Here is a 14251-nt window from a genome sequence, read left to right as displayed (position 1 = left end):
CTCTGAATACATAGTATCTTCTCCGCAGTCTGTGCTCTGAATTTTTTAACCAACTCTTGAATATTACCACTAATAGTACCATTTCCTACATCCATTATTTGTTTATCACATAACATTAATCCTAAAATATATAAAACATTAACCCTATATAAAAATGATATCAATCTTTGATAGCATTAAATTTATGTATTATCATAGTTTATAAAACCCTCCAGTCCAGTCCAGTTCCTTCTGTTTTTCCTATATCCTTGTATCCCTAACTTTTTTTTAAACATTGGCTAAATGCTCTACGCAAAGCCATATTTAAAAAAAAACAAAATTGAAAATATCGCAGGAATTTTTGTAGTTTGCCGAAAATCAATATAATATTATTTTTTAAGTGCACATAGTGATAAAGTAAGGACAGACATGGCAGCGAAACAAAAGAATATATTCACACGGAGTAAGCCATTGATTAACATTTACAGTGGGGTGGATCATGAAGGAAAAGAGGTATGGATCTTGTGGGAGGTATGTGTCGAATTTGGTGTTGTTGTTTATTTTACTATTATTTATTTAGGTGGAAGTAAGGGAGGATGCGGAACAGCTGGTAAAATGGCACGAAATATCGGATGCCCTGGTTGCGGCGGGATACTATCGCGCTCAGCTCCAAGGATTATCTGCATTCGATAAAATTGTCGGTGGCCTTACTTGGTGCATAGAACTTTGCGATATCGACGTGGATGTCAGCCTCCAGTTCGAAGAGAATCTTACTATTGGCAAGAAAATGTAAATACAAAGAACTCTATTTATGTATTGTATTTTCCACGTATTTTCAATGATTTTGTATTTCATTTGTGTTTTCTGAAAGTATTATAATGTTAATTTCCATTGTATGGTTTGCAGTGCACTCACTGAGAAAATAGTAAAGGTTCTACCAAGCATGAAATGTCCATTTATCATAGAACCCCATCAAATCCAAGGCTTGGACTTTATTAACATTCATCCGTTAGTTCAATGGCTTATAAAGTACTCGAGTGAGTTTAGGGAGGCTAAAGAGGATGAGCTGCGAAAATTTGCAATTATGCAATATGATAAGGATCATATTTTCGAATATGACAGAACAACATTTATTCAGGAAGAAAAGCTTTTGAGGAACTTGTGTGCTGTACAGGTATTTATTTGTCTATGACTTTATAATGAATATACTGGACATTTGTAAATACAAATGTCCAGTATATTCATAATAAACTCTGTGTTTACAGAGTTTAGGCATCCTTATTTTAGAGTTGTACTTTTTGGAACCCTTTCAAAATATTTGTTTTTGTAATTGTTTGGTAACTTATTTATTTATGTCATCTATTTTGTGACAATTTGGTATTTTGTTATGGGACTTACACAAATTAGTATCATTATGGTTTGTCATGAAAATGATGTCAGAATGTATGAATGCATATTTGTTATAGAATCTTTACAAACCCTGCAGAGTAAGAAAAAGGAAAGGTGGCCTCCCATCAAATGAATTAGAGCAAGTGAACGCTGCTCTATCTGAATATGACCAACGGATGCTGATGCATGTTTCTACTAGCACCGACAATGCCAAGAAAGATGAGGGACTTGACTTCTTGGTATGTGATACTAATTATTACAATATTTTGATTGAAATAAAAAATTCAAGTATTAATTCTAAATATAATGTGCTCTACAAATAAATTGTTGAAATAATGTAGCAAATGTTGCTTATTTACATATTTTATATACACTTTCCATGTGGAAGTGTGCTTGCCAAGTTTGTGTAATATTCTCAAATGTGACAATTTTTTAATTAATTGCAGTATGACTATGAGAAGACCTTAGCAGATCCATCAGAGGTCACAACAGAAGTAAGTATTTATTCCACTTTGTCATCTTTTTAAATTTTCTGATAGCAACGTCAGTTCACAATTCCATTTCTATATGTTTCAGACTGATATTATCAAAGCCCAAGATATTAACGTAGATTCAGCAGATACAATAATCCATTATGCTGTGCTGCATTCGGAACTTACAGGAGAACTGTCAAAAGAACTAGAGGATAGTGAGAAACAAAAGTTTTCTGAAGATGTGGATAGATTGACAAAAGCCATAGAATCTATGGTATTGGGAGTAGAGGAGAGAAAGAAGAATCATGAGAGCAGAATGGACAGTGCCAAAAAACAATACTACCATGTTACTGAAACACTGAAAAATATAACTTATAAATTAGTTGCTAATCATGAGTATAGGTATGAAACCTGGCCAATGCTCTAAATCAACATTGAGAGAAGTTAACTGACTTATGTTTTTCGTTTGTTTTGCAGTGATAAGGATGCAAAAGAATTTTATAAATCATTAAAAGAACTAGCAAGAGAAAGAAATGAACTTTTGCAGCTGATACAAAATAGAGAGAAAGAATATAAAAAATTGGAAGTGCAGTTAGGGTAAATATGCATAACAGTTGTGGAGTATTTTACGTTTTTAATAGTCCTAAAAAACTTCATAACTTTAATACTTCATATTATCATATCCACAGAATAGTCCAAGATCCAGATGCAAAAATCAAAGATATACCACTAACACCAGCCGAGCTAAAGGAGTACCAAGATCGAGAGGAAAAACTAAAAAATTTTATTGCCAACATGAGATTAGAACTTGCCAAGGTAAACCGAGAGGTTCTGCACTATACTCTCGCGATAGATGAAGTTCCTGGCACTGCAGAGTTGTTGCAATATGAGAAGAGATTTATTGAACTTTATAATCAAGGTAAATTTTCCTATGTTGTACATATACATTTATTTTTTTCAATACAAGGTCCCATTTACGTATTGTTCTATAGGGTCGCATGTAAACATGCTTATAACATTTCTTATATGCATGAGGCTACTTGTAACCAATCAATTTTAACACTGTTGTTTTGTCTGAACAAACAAGAACATGTAGTCTGTTATTTTTATACAAAAACTAGCTCCATCCTAACATCAATTTTCAAGGATCTTAGCTTATTTATCGTAATTTTAAATTGAAATTTCAAATAATTTAGAAAGAATAGAATGGGTGTAGAATTAAAGTTTTGTTACAGTGGCCTCAAAACACAAAGAAACAAAGCAGTATTACATATTTTACAATACACTTTACGAAGTTAAGCTTTACACTTCAAAAGAACTGAGCCTACTTAATTCAATCTTGGATAACTATGAAGAGTAAGTACCAGTTTTATATTACATTAAATACAAACACATTTAGAAGCGGCTTCCTACGACCCGTTCTACCACGGGCCGCGCCGCACACTGGTCGAAATTGAGAGCTTCGCTTACATAGGAATTTAAAATATTGAATAATTATTGCCTTAAAAAATGTATTATATAAGAATGTTATAACTTAAGCTAATATCTATTTTATTATTATTATAATTATAAAAATACATTAACTTATTGCATTAAAGTTGACTAATATTACGTTTTTTATTAAACCATATCTTTTGAAAGGGGTTGCGCGGGGTAAAGGTCAAAGATCATATGGCACCACTATCGACCTAGTAACAATATCTAATAAGTTTTAACTCGTTACACAGCTTAACGGTAATGAGATAATATTTTCAAATACATTTTCGTTTTCATACATTTAAAATGTTCAAGACCACTTTTCGTCGCGGTGAGCGGTGAAATTGGTTTAATTAAACTGTTCGGTTTTATGTCATTTTCAGTAATGTTTGACAGGTTGCAAAATGAAAAACAGCATGTAATTTTTAAAAATTCCTAAGCTTACATACATGAAGGTTTCAATTCCGACCAGTGCACCGCGCCGATTCGAATGGACTGCGGCGGCGCGTATTCGGGTATTTGTTAAGAGCTTACTCTATATTTTTTATACTTTATAATATCAAGGGACGGGACGAAAAAGTCGTGCGCCAGGCGGTAACGCGCGTCTCCGCCGTCTCCTTCTGGCCGCCCGAGACGCGCGTCACTATTTACTAGTGCTACTAACAACGCGCGCGCCCTGGGAAGAATCCCAGGGCGCGCGCGTTGGCGCGAGCTCGCTTCCCACGGCGCGTTTGTGCCAGTGTTGGCGCCCGGTGCGGCCCGTGAAATCACGCTCCTTGGGAAGCCAGCTTTAGAAAGAAATATACATTGACATAAAGGCCTTAACTGCAGCCTCTGTTGCCAAGTAGCTAGTGGGTAATTTTCAGGTTACTTTTTTCTTACCTAATTTCGGTGGCAATTTTCATTATTTAAACATTCCAGAATAATATCATGAATTATTACCAAGGATCGGAATAGGTAGTGTTTTTTCGAAGAACATAGACAGAAAATGGAGATTGCTTTACGACAATATTTTTAGGTCCATACCTTTTCGGGATTCGGGATATCACTTAAGAATATTAAAAATTGACGTGATCGGGGACAGGTAGGTACACTATGTTTATCTTAACTTTGCTACGTACAGCGGATCGGGTCTGCGATATTTCGAACATTGGGTTATCATATCACATTTTGCCATAAATGTAAGTTTAGTAAGAAAAAATAAAACGTGTATTTTTTGTATAGGACCATACCTTTAGTGCCCCGTCGTTACAAAGTCTGAGTCGATCCAGTCTTGGAATGACTACAGACGTATTATTAAACGCACGTCCAAACCTACCTATTCACTACTTATACGTGTCAGAAAATGGGAAAAATTGCTCATGAATACGATTATTGGTTTAATACATTAATTACCAGTGATTGGAGTAGGTAGGCTTTTTTCGAGAAACATAGACAGAAAATGGAGACTGCCTTACGAGAATATTTTTTAGGTCCTGGATTTTTTCGAGATTCGGGAAATCACTTGAGTACATTAAAAATTGACGTTATTTGAGATAGGCAGGTTAGACTATATTTGTCTTAACTTTGCGACGAGTTGTTGCAACACCAATTTTTCAGAGTATTTAGGAAAATTCCTACAATAAAATTCATTAATTTTTTTTTAAGTATACACTTTACAAAAGACTATCTCCCGCCAACATTTTACATTTAGTTAGAGTTAATAAGATTTGTTTTACTAACATTCTGTTTTATGGACGTTCCTGCAGAATCCTAAAACTATCGCAACGTCTCTTCGTGTTCTAGGTATATGTTTTAACTTTCTGACTCGATTTTCATGTCATAATCAGGAAACTTCTGCATGCTTAACACATTGTGCCAGCCTTCTTTAAAATAAAAAAGGGTGCGACATATAAACAATAGTAGATTGTAATATCGGAATAGATTGAGTACATTTACCTAAACTTCAAAGAGAAGTACACGTAGAGTGGATAATACCGCATTCTGATATACCGGAATGATAATCACAATGTTTTCATCCCGGAATTTTAGAAATCACGAATTATTTATTGAATTTTGAATACATTGATAACAAATAATTGACAATATATATACTATAAATATATGTATAATAAAAAATATATAAACTAAAACTGTTTTAAATTAAAGTCTGTTACTTCACATATAAAACTAAATTGGTTGGTTTTTCGTGTTTATTTCTTTCAATAGGAAATTAAAACTACTGTTTGGAATTCATACTGATGTTTTGTTATTACTTCAGATAATCACTGTACTGATTCCAAAACTGGATCGACTAAAACTTCGTAACGATGGGGTACTAAAAGTATGGCCCCATACAAAAAATACACATTTTTTTTTCCTACTAAACTGTTACATTTATGGCAAAATATGATATGACAGTATTTAATTAGGACAATAGGATCTCTCGATTGGCATTTTTGATGATGAGGATGACTCACTGTGTCGCAAAGTTAAGATAAATATAGTATACCTGCCTGTCCCCAATTACGTCAATTTTTAATGTACATAAGTGATTTTCCGAATCCCGAACAACCCAGGACCTAAAAATATTGTCGTAAGGCAGTCTCCATTTTCTGTCTATGTTTCTCGAAATTTAGGTAAGAAAACTCTACCTATTTCGATCCCTGATTATTACTTAATATCCTGAATATTATTTAATATTTCACAATAATATATTCGAATACGTGAAATGACCGGCACATGGAACTTGTCAACATATCTCTGGGGACGGGCAGTGCCCCGCAGATCTTTGCAATTTAAAGCTCTGATTGACACTGCAACTGATAACAGTTGCAGTGCCAATCAGAGCTTTAAATTGAAAATAAAATCAGACCAGTCCATAAGCACTGGTCTGTCGCTTACCTCGACGCCCACGACTTGTTCGTCCCGGAACTTTGTATCATGAAAAAAGACCCTAGCACACTTGTCGTGATAGATGAGGAGGTCTCGCAGTCAATACCGTGTAAGGCCAATTTTCGAAATAAACTTATGAATCCGTCCTGGCCTGGGTGTTCTGGGTAGTGCCTACAAATTTAATTTCGCCACTCTGTTAGGCATAATACAGGTCATTACGTAGTTTATGACTATGTTCATGCTGTTACTATTTATTATACTGTGACTGCTATAGTTATAACGAGTTCTTAGGTTTTCGAATTTTTTTAAACAAGCCAACGTTTCAAGACCCTTATAAGTTGACAGGTTAACCGTGACCATGAAACCTGTAAAGGGCCCGAAATGTTGGTTTGTTTGAAAAAACAAATGAACAAATTTCCTATGCTATATATACTCGATGTGCCCATACTATACGAATAGGTATATTCAGAAACCTAGTTAATTGGTGCATAAATTACAAATGTTTCTTTTAGAGCAATGTCATCAACAAGAAAGAGGGAAGAGTTTATGAACCAATTTGAATCAATTGTGGAATGGGTTAACCAAACAGTAAAAAAAGTTGAACAGAAATTTCTAAGGGAAAAGGAACAGAAGTCGGCTCTCCATGCGGAGTATTCTCGACTAATGGATATACAGCGACAATGTGCTGCCGCTTTGAAGAAATTAGCTGAAGGCAGGCATAAATTCAGTCAAATACCAAGCTGACCTCCTCGAGAGTAGAAGTGAAAATTGTGCAATAAAATAATTCATAATCAACATAATTTTTTTGGTGTAGGCCCCCGGCGATAGTTGATTTCTCTGCATTTATTGTATATTTGGATTATAAAAATATGTTATCGAATTATTACGTAAAGTTATTGTTGAGACTGAAATAGCTTTTATAATGTTTTCATTACTCGCCATTTGATTGATTAGAAAAAGTAAAATAATTTATTGAAATTTTAAACATTTTTTTATTCTTTCATTACCCTGTTACAATATAGACAGTATCACATATCATTTCGAAATCGTAAATAATCGGAACATGGAGATATAAAATAGATAATAAACATTCACAAATCGTAAAAGTGACATTTTCGGCTAAAATACCAACAATTCTGAATTTTTAAAACCAGCATCATTTACACATAGCACGAACGGCCTAACGACCTTATCGTACACTCGTCTTACGGAATGGTAATGTTACTCAACTCACTGTCCCTCAAAGAGTGACTACGTTGCCGTGTGGGTGACTTCTATGCGAATTAAGGTGGCTATGGCTGTGGCTGTGGCCATGTGAACTGGAATTCGACTTCTTGTACATGGAGAAGGAAATAAGTTCTCGATTTGCATTGGTCATAGCCATTGCATGTGACACCACATCGTAACCCAGTAGCCCGTGTAGACGATTCACTACCACGAGAGTTAGGCCCTTCTGTGTCACCTTCACAGTCCTTTCAGCGTCGGAAGTCACCGCAACTACCATTTTAAACGAGGAATTCAGCTCCTGAAAACATTGCTATATAAGTTGAAATGCAGGGGCACATAAACAATGCAATGATTTTAGAACTGTAATGGAAATAAACAAAATTAGTAAGTATCTTAAGATAGTGTAACATGGTAACATATTAATTGAAATTTTGTTGTAAACACGCTAAATAAGCGCCTTGGCGTCAAGTTGCGGACGCCAGCCCGTTACACCTAGTACTAAGTAAATTTGTAAGCCGTTTTTAGTCTTGTCTTCTTTAGTCAAGGCAAATAAATATATTTTTACGTTTGCACACCTTGGAATGCAAAGATGTTAAGCGCTTTAAATTAATAAAGGCATCGTTTCGTATTTTAAATATTGAGACCTGCTCACTGTAACACGTCACTGAAAATAAACACTATTGTGTACATAATTACCCTCACTAAAGTCGCACGTTCCTCGCTATTTAGCCCGTACACGGTCGCACCGTCATCCTTCGAAAGATGAGGAGCGCTGAGGCTACCCATTACCATTATGTACGGCATGATTATGTTAGCACTAGCACTGTCCTACTGTGATCATGCGGAGTGTGTAATCACCGAAGCACGGTGTTCATTTTAATTACGGTCGCGAGTTGTTCCCTGTATTGTGTAATCAAACGGAACTGAGACTCGGCGAGTCGGCGCGGCAGGTAGCACACTCGTGTGAGTGAACTTTGCCAGGTAAGCAGCCGTATGAAACGTGGTTCGCCGGCCAATGTATACGTAGACACGTGTACGGATGCGATGTTGATGTGTTAGTGCAGTGACGTCGGGTGCTCACTTGGCCTTCACGGGTGGATGCTCTCGGTCGGCGTGCGCTGGCGACGGCCGCAGACGGTTAAACAATGCATTTATCCGTGAGGGGTTTTTAATTGCAGACCTAAATAGATAGGACAAACAACACCCTGGAAATACTTAGAAATTGTTTAAGTTCGGACCTAAGTTATATGTAATTAATTGTTTAAAATTTAGTCTTGGTTGGTAAGTAAACCACAACTGAGGTTGACTACAAAAAACACAGGTCAAAACCTCAAGAAATAAAAATGAATATAAATAATTGACAATCTAGCTGCCAATGTCAGCCGTGGCTGTGACAAATCCGATAGTTTCATACATAGTAAACAAGCAAAAATAATTTATTTGTGTTTTGTTCAGAAATCACTTACTTGCTTCACCATGAGTCATTCTATGAGCAGTCCTAGGAATATTCAACTAGGTACATGTCACTTATCAATTAGTGCTTTGCTTAATATTGAAAGCAGATGTAGGCACATTTTATCCGCTTTACGCACGTGTCTTAGGGATCCTGTAAATTTGAATCTAAGGGTCGTATTCTAGAACCCTATTCAATGCTCAAGTCAGGACTGCAATGGCAACACAAGCACTGGAAATACGATCCTAATGGCAGGGACTTGAGTATGATTTTACTGTACTCAAGTTCTGACTTGAGTAGAGTTCTGGAATACGACGCGTAAGACCGATCGTGCATGATACAGAAATTTGCTTTAAGATTCTATACTACTGCTCGAGTTAAAAACTTTCCCGTACTAATACGGTTCATTTTGCTTGGGTCGAGCGACAGGGACAGTGGCTTTATTTCAGAATTTATATTTTACAAACGAAATTAAAGCCATTTGAAAAATGTATAGGCATCGTATTCTTTACTATACGTGTTCTTTTTAGTTCAGTTAATATTTAAAAAAAAATCATTGGTATTTAAAGTAGGTACCTATTGAATACAGGGGTTGTCTTGAAAAATTTCGAAATAAGTTAGTGTTTTTTCATGGTGAAAACTTTTAGGAATCTTCTTTACACACCGTGTAGTAGTAACCAGTGTATATCTTCAATCAACTAAAGCCATTTGAGGTAGTATAGACTCTTAAAATCCCCTAATGGTATCTGTTACTGGAAAATATCTTGTATTATTTGTAGTGTTTGAAACTTACCAAAAGGCTCGGTTGGTGTTCGTGCAGACAATGGCTGAGTTAGCCACGAGGTCTACCAACGTCAAATGCCTTGAGAGTGCTGGAGTCTTGGGTCAGTACAAGTTTTTTAAATGATATATTTTTTTATAACGTCAAGTGAAGGGCGAACGAGTCGTGCGCTTGATGGTAAGCTACACGCCTGTCCATAACAGTTACAGTGCCACTCAGAGCTTTAAATTGCAAAGATCTGAGGGGCACTACCATTGCGTCCGTCACCCTGAGACATAAGTTGACAAGTCCCATGTGCCTGTAATTTCACCAGCACCCTTACCCTTCAAAACCGGAACACAGTAATGCTGACATTATTGCTTGGCGGCAGAAATAAGTAAGGTATTCCCTAGACGAACTCTTTCACAAGGAGCTATACTGCTACTGAAACATCATCTGCTACTAATACATCCCAAACGAAACCTAGTTATCTAATAAACTATATACTTAATAATTATATGTAATTTTACATTACAGTTTACAAATGGTGTAATCACACTTATCAAACTAATTGGGCTACCACGCCACGGCATAAGTTTGTTATTCCTTGCTAACTTAGACGTTTAATATCTAAAGTTATATGTATTTTTAAATATCCATCTGCATAGCTATGCACTTATGTAGTTAGTTCGTCCTATAAATATGAACAAACGTTTCCAGATATTTATAATATTTTATTTTAACGAATTAGATTTCCTTCGACCGCTCTTGTCGGACCCATGTACAACAGTAAGACAATGCGCGCTAGTTGCAGCAGCGAGACTGGGCGAACACGATGAGGGCGTTGCTAGGCATCTTCTTAATGGCGGCATGGTTACCATTACGCTCGAAAACCTTCACAAATACAATGTAAGACCAAAATATGATTCGTTATTTAAATTACTAATGAACTAAATTCATCTAACTATTATTAAAACGTTGACTATGGCTACCATTTGCGTTGCGTTCACTCCAGGAGAAATTAGAAATATAACAGTATTTTGACACAATTATTATCAAAATTGCACGTGTAGTAGGTATACTTAACTTCACGTCTAAGCGCTTGCAATAAGAACGATCCAAAGTGTGAAGCTTGATGTGTTCTTGACTGTACCTAAGATTACAATGTCACACCATATGTTATACTCTCTGGACTTTAAATTTATAAACCCAGTGATCGGAATTCAGGAAGTAATTTAGCTAAACTAAAGAAAAAATGTGGACATTCCCTTCCACAAAACCCGGGACTTCTTGGATTTCATTAATATTTGAATGCGAACATTATTTATAGAAATATGTGACAAAATTACTATTTCCTATTAAATATTGGCTACAAATTATTGTCTCAAAAAATAATATGTAATTATGTTTCTATAGGTACTTACGCATTTAAATACTTTAGCCATTTAAAAAATAAATATGAGCCTAGCTTTTATAACATACATTGTAGATTGTTTAGATAATAAAAGTAAAAAAAGAAATTTTATACGAATTGGGTATGTCCATACTAAGAAAACGTTCATATATAGGTAAATTAACTCCCACAATTCCAGATCAATGATAAACACTCAGATAAGATGAGAAATAATAAATTAAGTAACAATTTGTTCGGCAGGTGTACTACAAAAGATCGGCATTGTATTTATTGAGAGCGGTTGCCAAGTAAGTGCTAACTTGTCGATTGTCTTAATTTTGTAACCAATGCGATAAACTGATTATTACGTCTGCCTAGGCACAACGAAGAATTGGCGTCTGCATTAGTGCGCTTAGGTGCTTTGGAACACATAGTGTCTTGCCTGGAAGACTTTGACACTCAGGTATATCTACTTATGTTCATAGCGTATTTATAAGGTATACATTTTGTTTCATTACAATCTACTTATTTATTACGTTATGTTCAAATTATTAGGTGAAGGAAAATGCAGCATGGGCTCTGGGTTACACTGGAAAGCATAGTGAACATCTATCTGGACTGGTAATAGACGCTGGAACATTGCCACTGCTCATCTTAGCCTTCCAAGAACCTGAGATGAGTTTGAAACAGGTGAGAAATTAACTAGAACGGCGGTATCCGTGGATTCTTAGTACCCCCATATTGTAGATACAGGTATCTATTAGTATGGGTTATATACATATATGAAAATAAGTAGAACTAACTTCGGCTCAATTTATATTGCGGCGGAACGGAATGGAACCGAATTTTTATATTATAAGATTTTGGCTCGTATCTAGTTTGTACGTTATAAGTAAATAAATATAGTTCATTATGCTATGTACGTTTGTACGATATTGTTATCGTTACAAGAAGCTTCTATTCCGTTCCGCCGCAATATAAATTGAGCGTAAGTCACCGGGCTTCAAAGTCAATAATATACTTACTTACCTAAGTAAAGAAACATTTTACATTTTTTATCTTTATTAGATTGCCGCCGGGGCTTTAGTGGACTTAGCGCAACATAAGCCAGAGGCTGTTGTAGATGCCGGCGCGATATGTCATTTGGTGCGAGGATTGGAGAATCAAGATCCTAAATTAAAGGTTTGATGTTAATGACACCTGACTGGACAAAAAGTGGTACATATTTGATAATACGCAAAAACTTGCCACTCGTCTACATGTTTGCAAAAAATATATCGATCATAGCGTTGTCGTAAGGTTGTTTGCTTAGGATATTTGCGAGAGTACCTACTGATCATTTACATCCAAATCCAAACCCTGTGTTTCATGAGCGGCTATATCAAAATACAACGGTAAATATTTTAGTAGAAAACACTAACTTTTCAGCAGGAATGTATAAAAATAAATTCATGTGTTGTGCTCTATAGAAATTTGATCCAATTTTGGATAATAATTAATTAATTAATTATTTTTTGTAGAGATTATCAAATAACTAATATAGTAACTAGCTAAGGTCGTCTTCCTAGGGTTAAGGTTACAAAAGCTCAAATACTTTTAATTTTTAACCATGAAACGCTTCTCTTACGCTAAGTGATTAGAAGATAATATTATGTATATCAATAGCAGTAGGTAGAGCTCCTTGTGAAAGAGTTCATCCAGGTTAGTACTGCCACCTGACCTATTTCTACCGCTAAGCAGTATTGTGAGCGTTAGGGCGCATTTATTCGACACGAATTTCATCGCGCTCACCCCGCGCGGCCGCCGCGCAGTCGAAGAGCGGAATCCGTGTTGCCGCCGCGCAGCGACCGCGTGCTTCTAACTGTCAAGGCAAAATACGCTTTATTTGTTTAGCTTTTACGTTTTAATTTAAAGGAGCGTTCCGGGCACGCGGGCTAGCCTGGCTTGAATTTGGTCTCCGCGGGGGCCCGCGCGACGAACGCGCGGCGGCCGCGCGGCAATGTTCTTGAGAGGAGTTTAAATGTTGTTGCATAATAAATAAAATTCAAATTCGCAATTAATGTACACGAAGGCGTGGTAACTGGGCGGTCGCCGCCCAGCGGCCGCGCGAAAAATTTGTTCTCGTATAACTGGGCTCTTACGTTGCGGTTTTGATGGGTCAGGGTGCTGGTGAAATTATAGGCACATGGGACTTGTCTATTTATGTCCCTGGGTGACAGGCGTAGTAGCAGTGCCCTTTAGCAGGCTGATTTTAATTTAAGTCAGAATCGTTCCGATCGGGTAGCCCATCCGAGTCTTGAAATCAGATAGATGGGTTTCCGAGCGAGAAGATGAACCTGATTCCTACTAGATAAGTATATCTTTGTAATTTGTGAGTTAAATCAACTATTGTTCCGATTTGTTATGTCCAAAGTTTCCGACTGGCCAGTTGTGATTCGCAATTATGCGCCCCGACTCGGAAGAGACACAGTTTCCGATCGGGAGAGGCAATCAAAATCAAGCTGCACGTCTTTGTGATTTAAAGCTCTGAGTGGCATTACAACTGTTATGGACAGGCGTGTCGCTTAACACCAGACGCACGACTTGTCCGTCCCATACTTGAAGTTTTTGTATTGAAAACTTTTAGAAATATAATAAGTATGTTATTTGAATATATACTCTCGGACACATAATTCGAGCCACCTCGCATTTTTGTCTTAAAGGGCTGGAATACAAAAATAGTGTTATCATCGAAGAAAAAGTTTTCCCTCGGTTTTGCAAATCCAAATTCCCAACAAGGACTTATGGAAATGATGTTGAGTATACTAGTTTCAAAATTGCATAATAGTTTTTGATCAATTAAACATAGTTTAAGCTTAGAGCACATAATATTGAAAATGCGTGGTGGCTCGAATTATGTGTCCGGAAGTGTATTTCAAAATACATAAAATAAAAATTGCATTCGAAATCGTTCCAAACTGAGTCGTATTTGCGCTTTGATTCACGATCGATATGGACTGCAATAATATTCTTCTTATTTTAAGACTACTTGTCGGTAACAATAATATTATCAAACGATAAATGCGACCGTGCAGCCTGGCAAACAGTTTTCTTAACGAAACATAGTTTCTGATTGTTATGGTTACTTGAGCACATTTTAATAGATTAGTAATAGATACGACATACACAAATGTAGGGCTAGACATAAAGTGCGGGATCTCTATGCAAGGTTTCTGATTGTTATGGTT

The 14251-nt window shown here is 36.3% G+C and overlaps 3 protein-coding genes across 4 annotated transcripts in view; 2 read left to right on the top strand and 1 right to left on the bottom strand.

The window, feature by feature from the left end:
• The first annotated feature begins 408 nt into the window (after nt 1–408).
• LOC113227922 (coiled-coil domain-containing protein 93) lies at nt 409–7060 on the top strand. The gene is made up of 10 exons (XM_026461021.1): nt 409–492; nt 560–768; nt 886–1153; nt 1446–1607; nt 1815–1862; nt 1945–2243; nt 2319–2438; nt 2531–2760; nt 3077–3197; nt 6704–7060. The coding sequence occupies exons 1-10, from the start codon at nt 409–411 to the stop codon at nt 6933–6935; spliced, it is 1773 nt and encodes a 590-aa protein (XP_026316806.1). The 3' UTR covers nt 6936–7060.
• Nucleotides 7061–7163: 103 nt separating this feature from the next.
• LOC113227924 lies at nt 7164–8595 on the bottom strand. Its single transcript, XM_026461022.1, has 2 exons — nt 8115–8595; nt 7164–7716 (listed from the first exon to the last, which is right to left on the bottom strand). The coding sequence occupies exons 1-2, from the start codon at nt 8220–8222 to the stop codon at nt 7432–7434; spliced, it is 393 nt and encodes a 130-aa protein (XP_026316807.1). The 5' UTR covers nt 8223–8595; the 3' UTR covers nt 7164–7431.
• A 249-nt stretch (nt 8596–8844) lies between these two features.
• LOC113227920 (sperm-associated antigen 6-like) overlaps nt 8845–14251 on the top strand; it is an 11823-nt gene continuing 6416 nt past the window's right edge. The window contains exons 1-7 of one of the 2 annotated variants that reach the window (XM_026461018.1): nt 8845–8934; nt 9651–9755; nt 10383–10540; nt 11286–11332; nt 11403–11487; nt 11580–11714; nt 12093–12206. In XM_026461018.1, the coding sequence (XP_026316803.1) occupies nt 8895–8934; nt 9651–9755; nt 10383–10540; nt 11286–11332; nt 11403–11487; nt 11580–11714; nt 12093–12206 (684 nt within the window). In that variant the 5' untranslated portion in view covers nt 8845–8894. The remainder of the gene's footprint in view (nt 8935–9650; nt 9756–10382; nt 10541–11285; nt 11333–11402; nt 11488–11579; nt 11715–12092; nt 12207–14251) is intronic. The other variant, XM_026461019.1, reaches the window with a different exon arrangement.

Source organism: Hyposmocoma kahamanoa, unplaced genomic scaffold (genome assembly GCF_003589595.1).
Source record: "Hyposmocoma kahamanoa isolate Upper Pololo Valley unplaced genomic scaffold, ASM358959v1 220, whole genome shotgun sequence".
Classification (NCBI taxonomy): domain Eukaryota; kingdom Metazoa; phylum Arthropoda; class Insecta; order Lepidoptera; family Cosmopterigidae; genus Hyposmocoma; species Hyposmocoma kahamanoa.
This window is presented reverse-complemented; position numbering and strand designations above follow the sequence as displayed.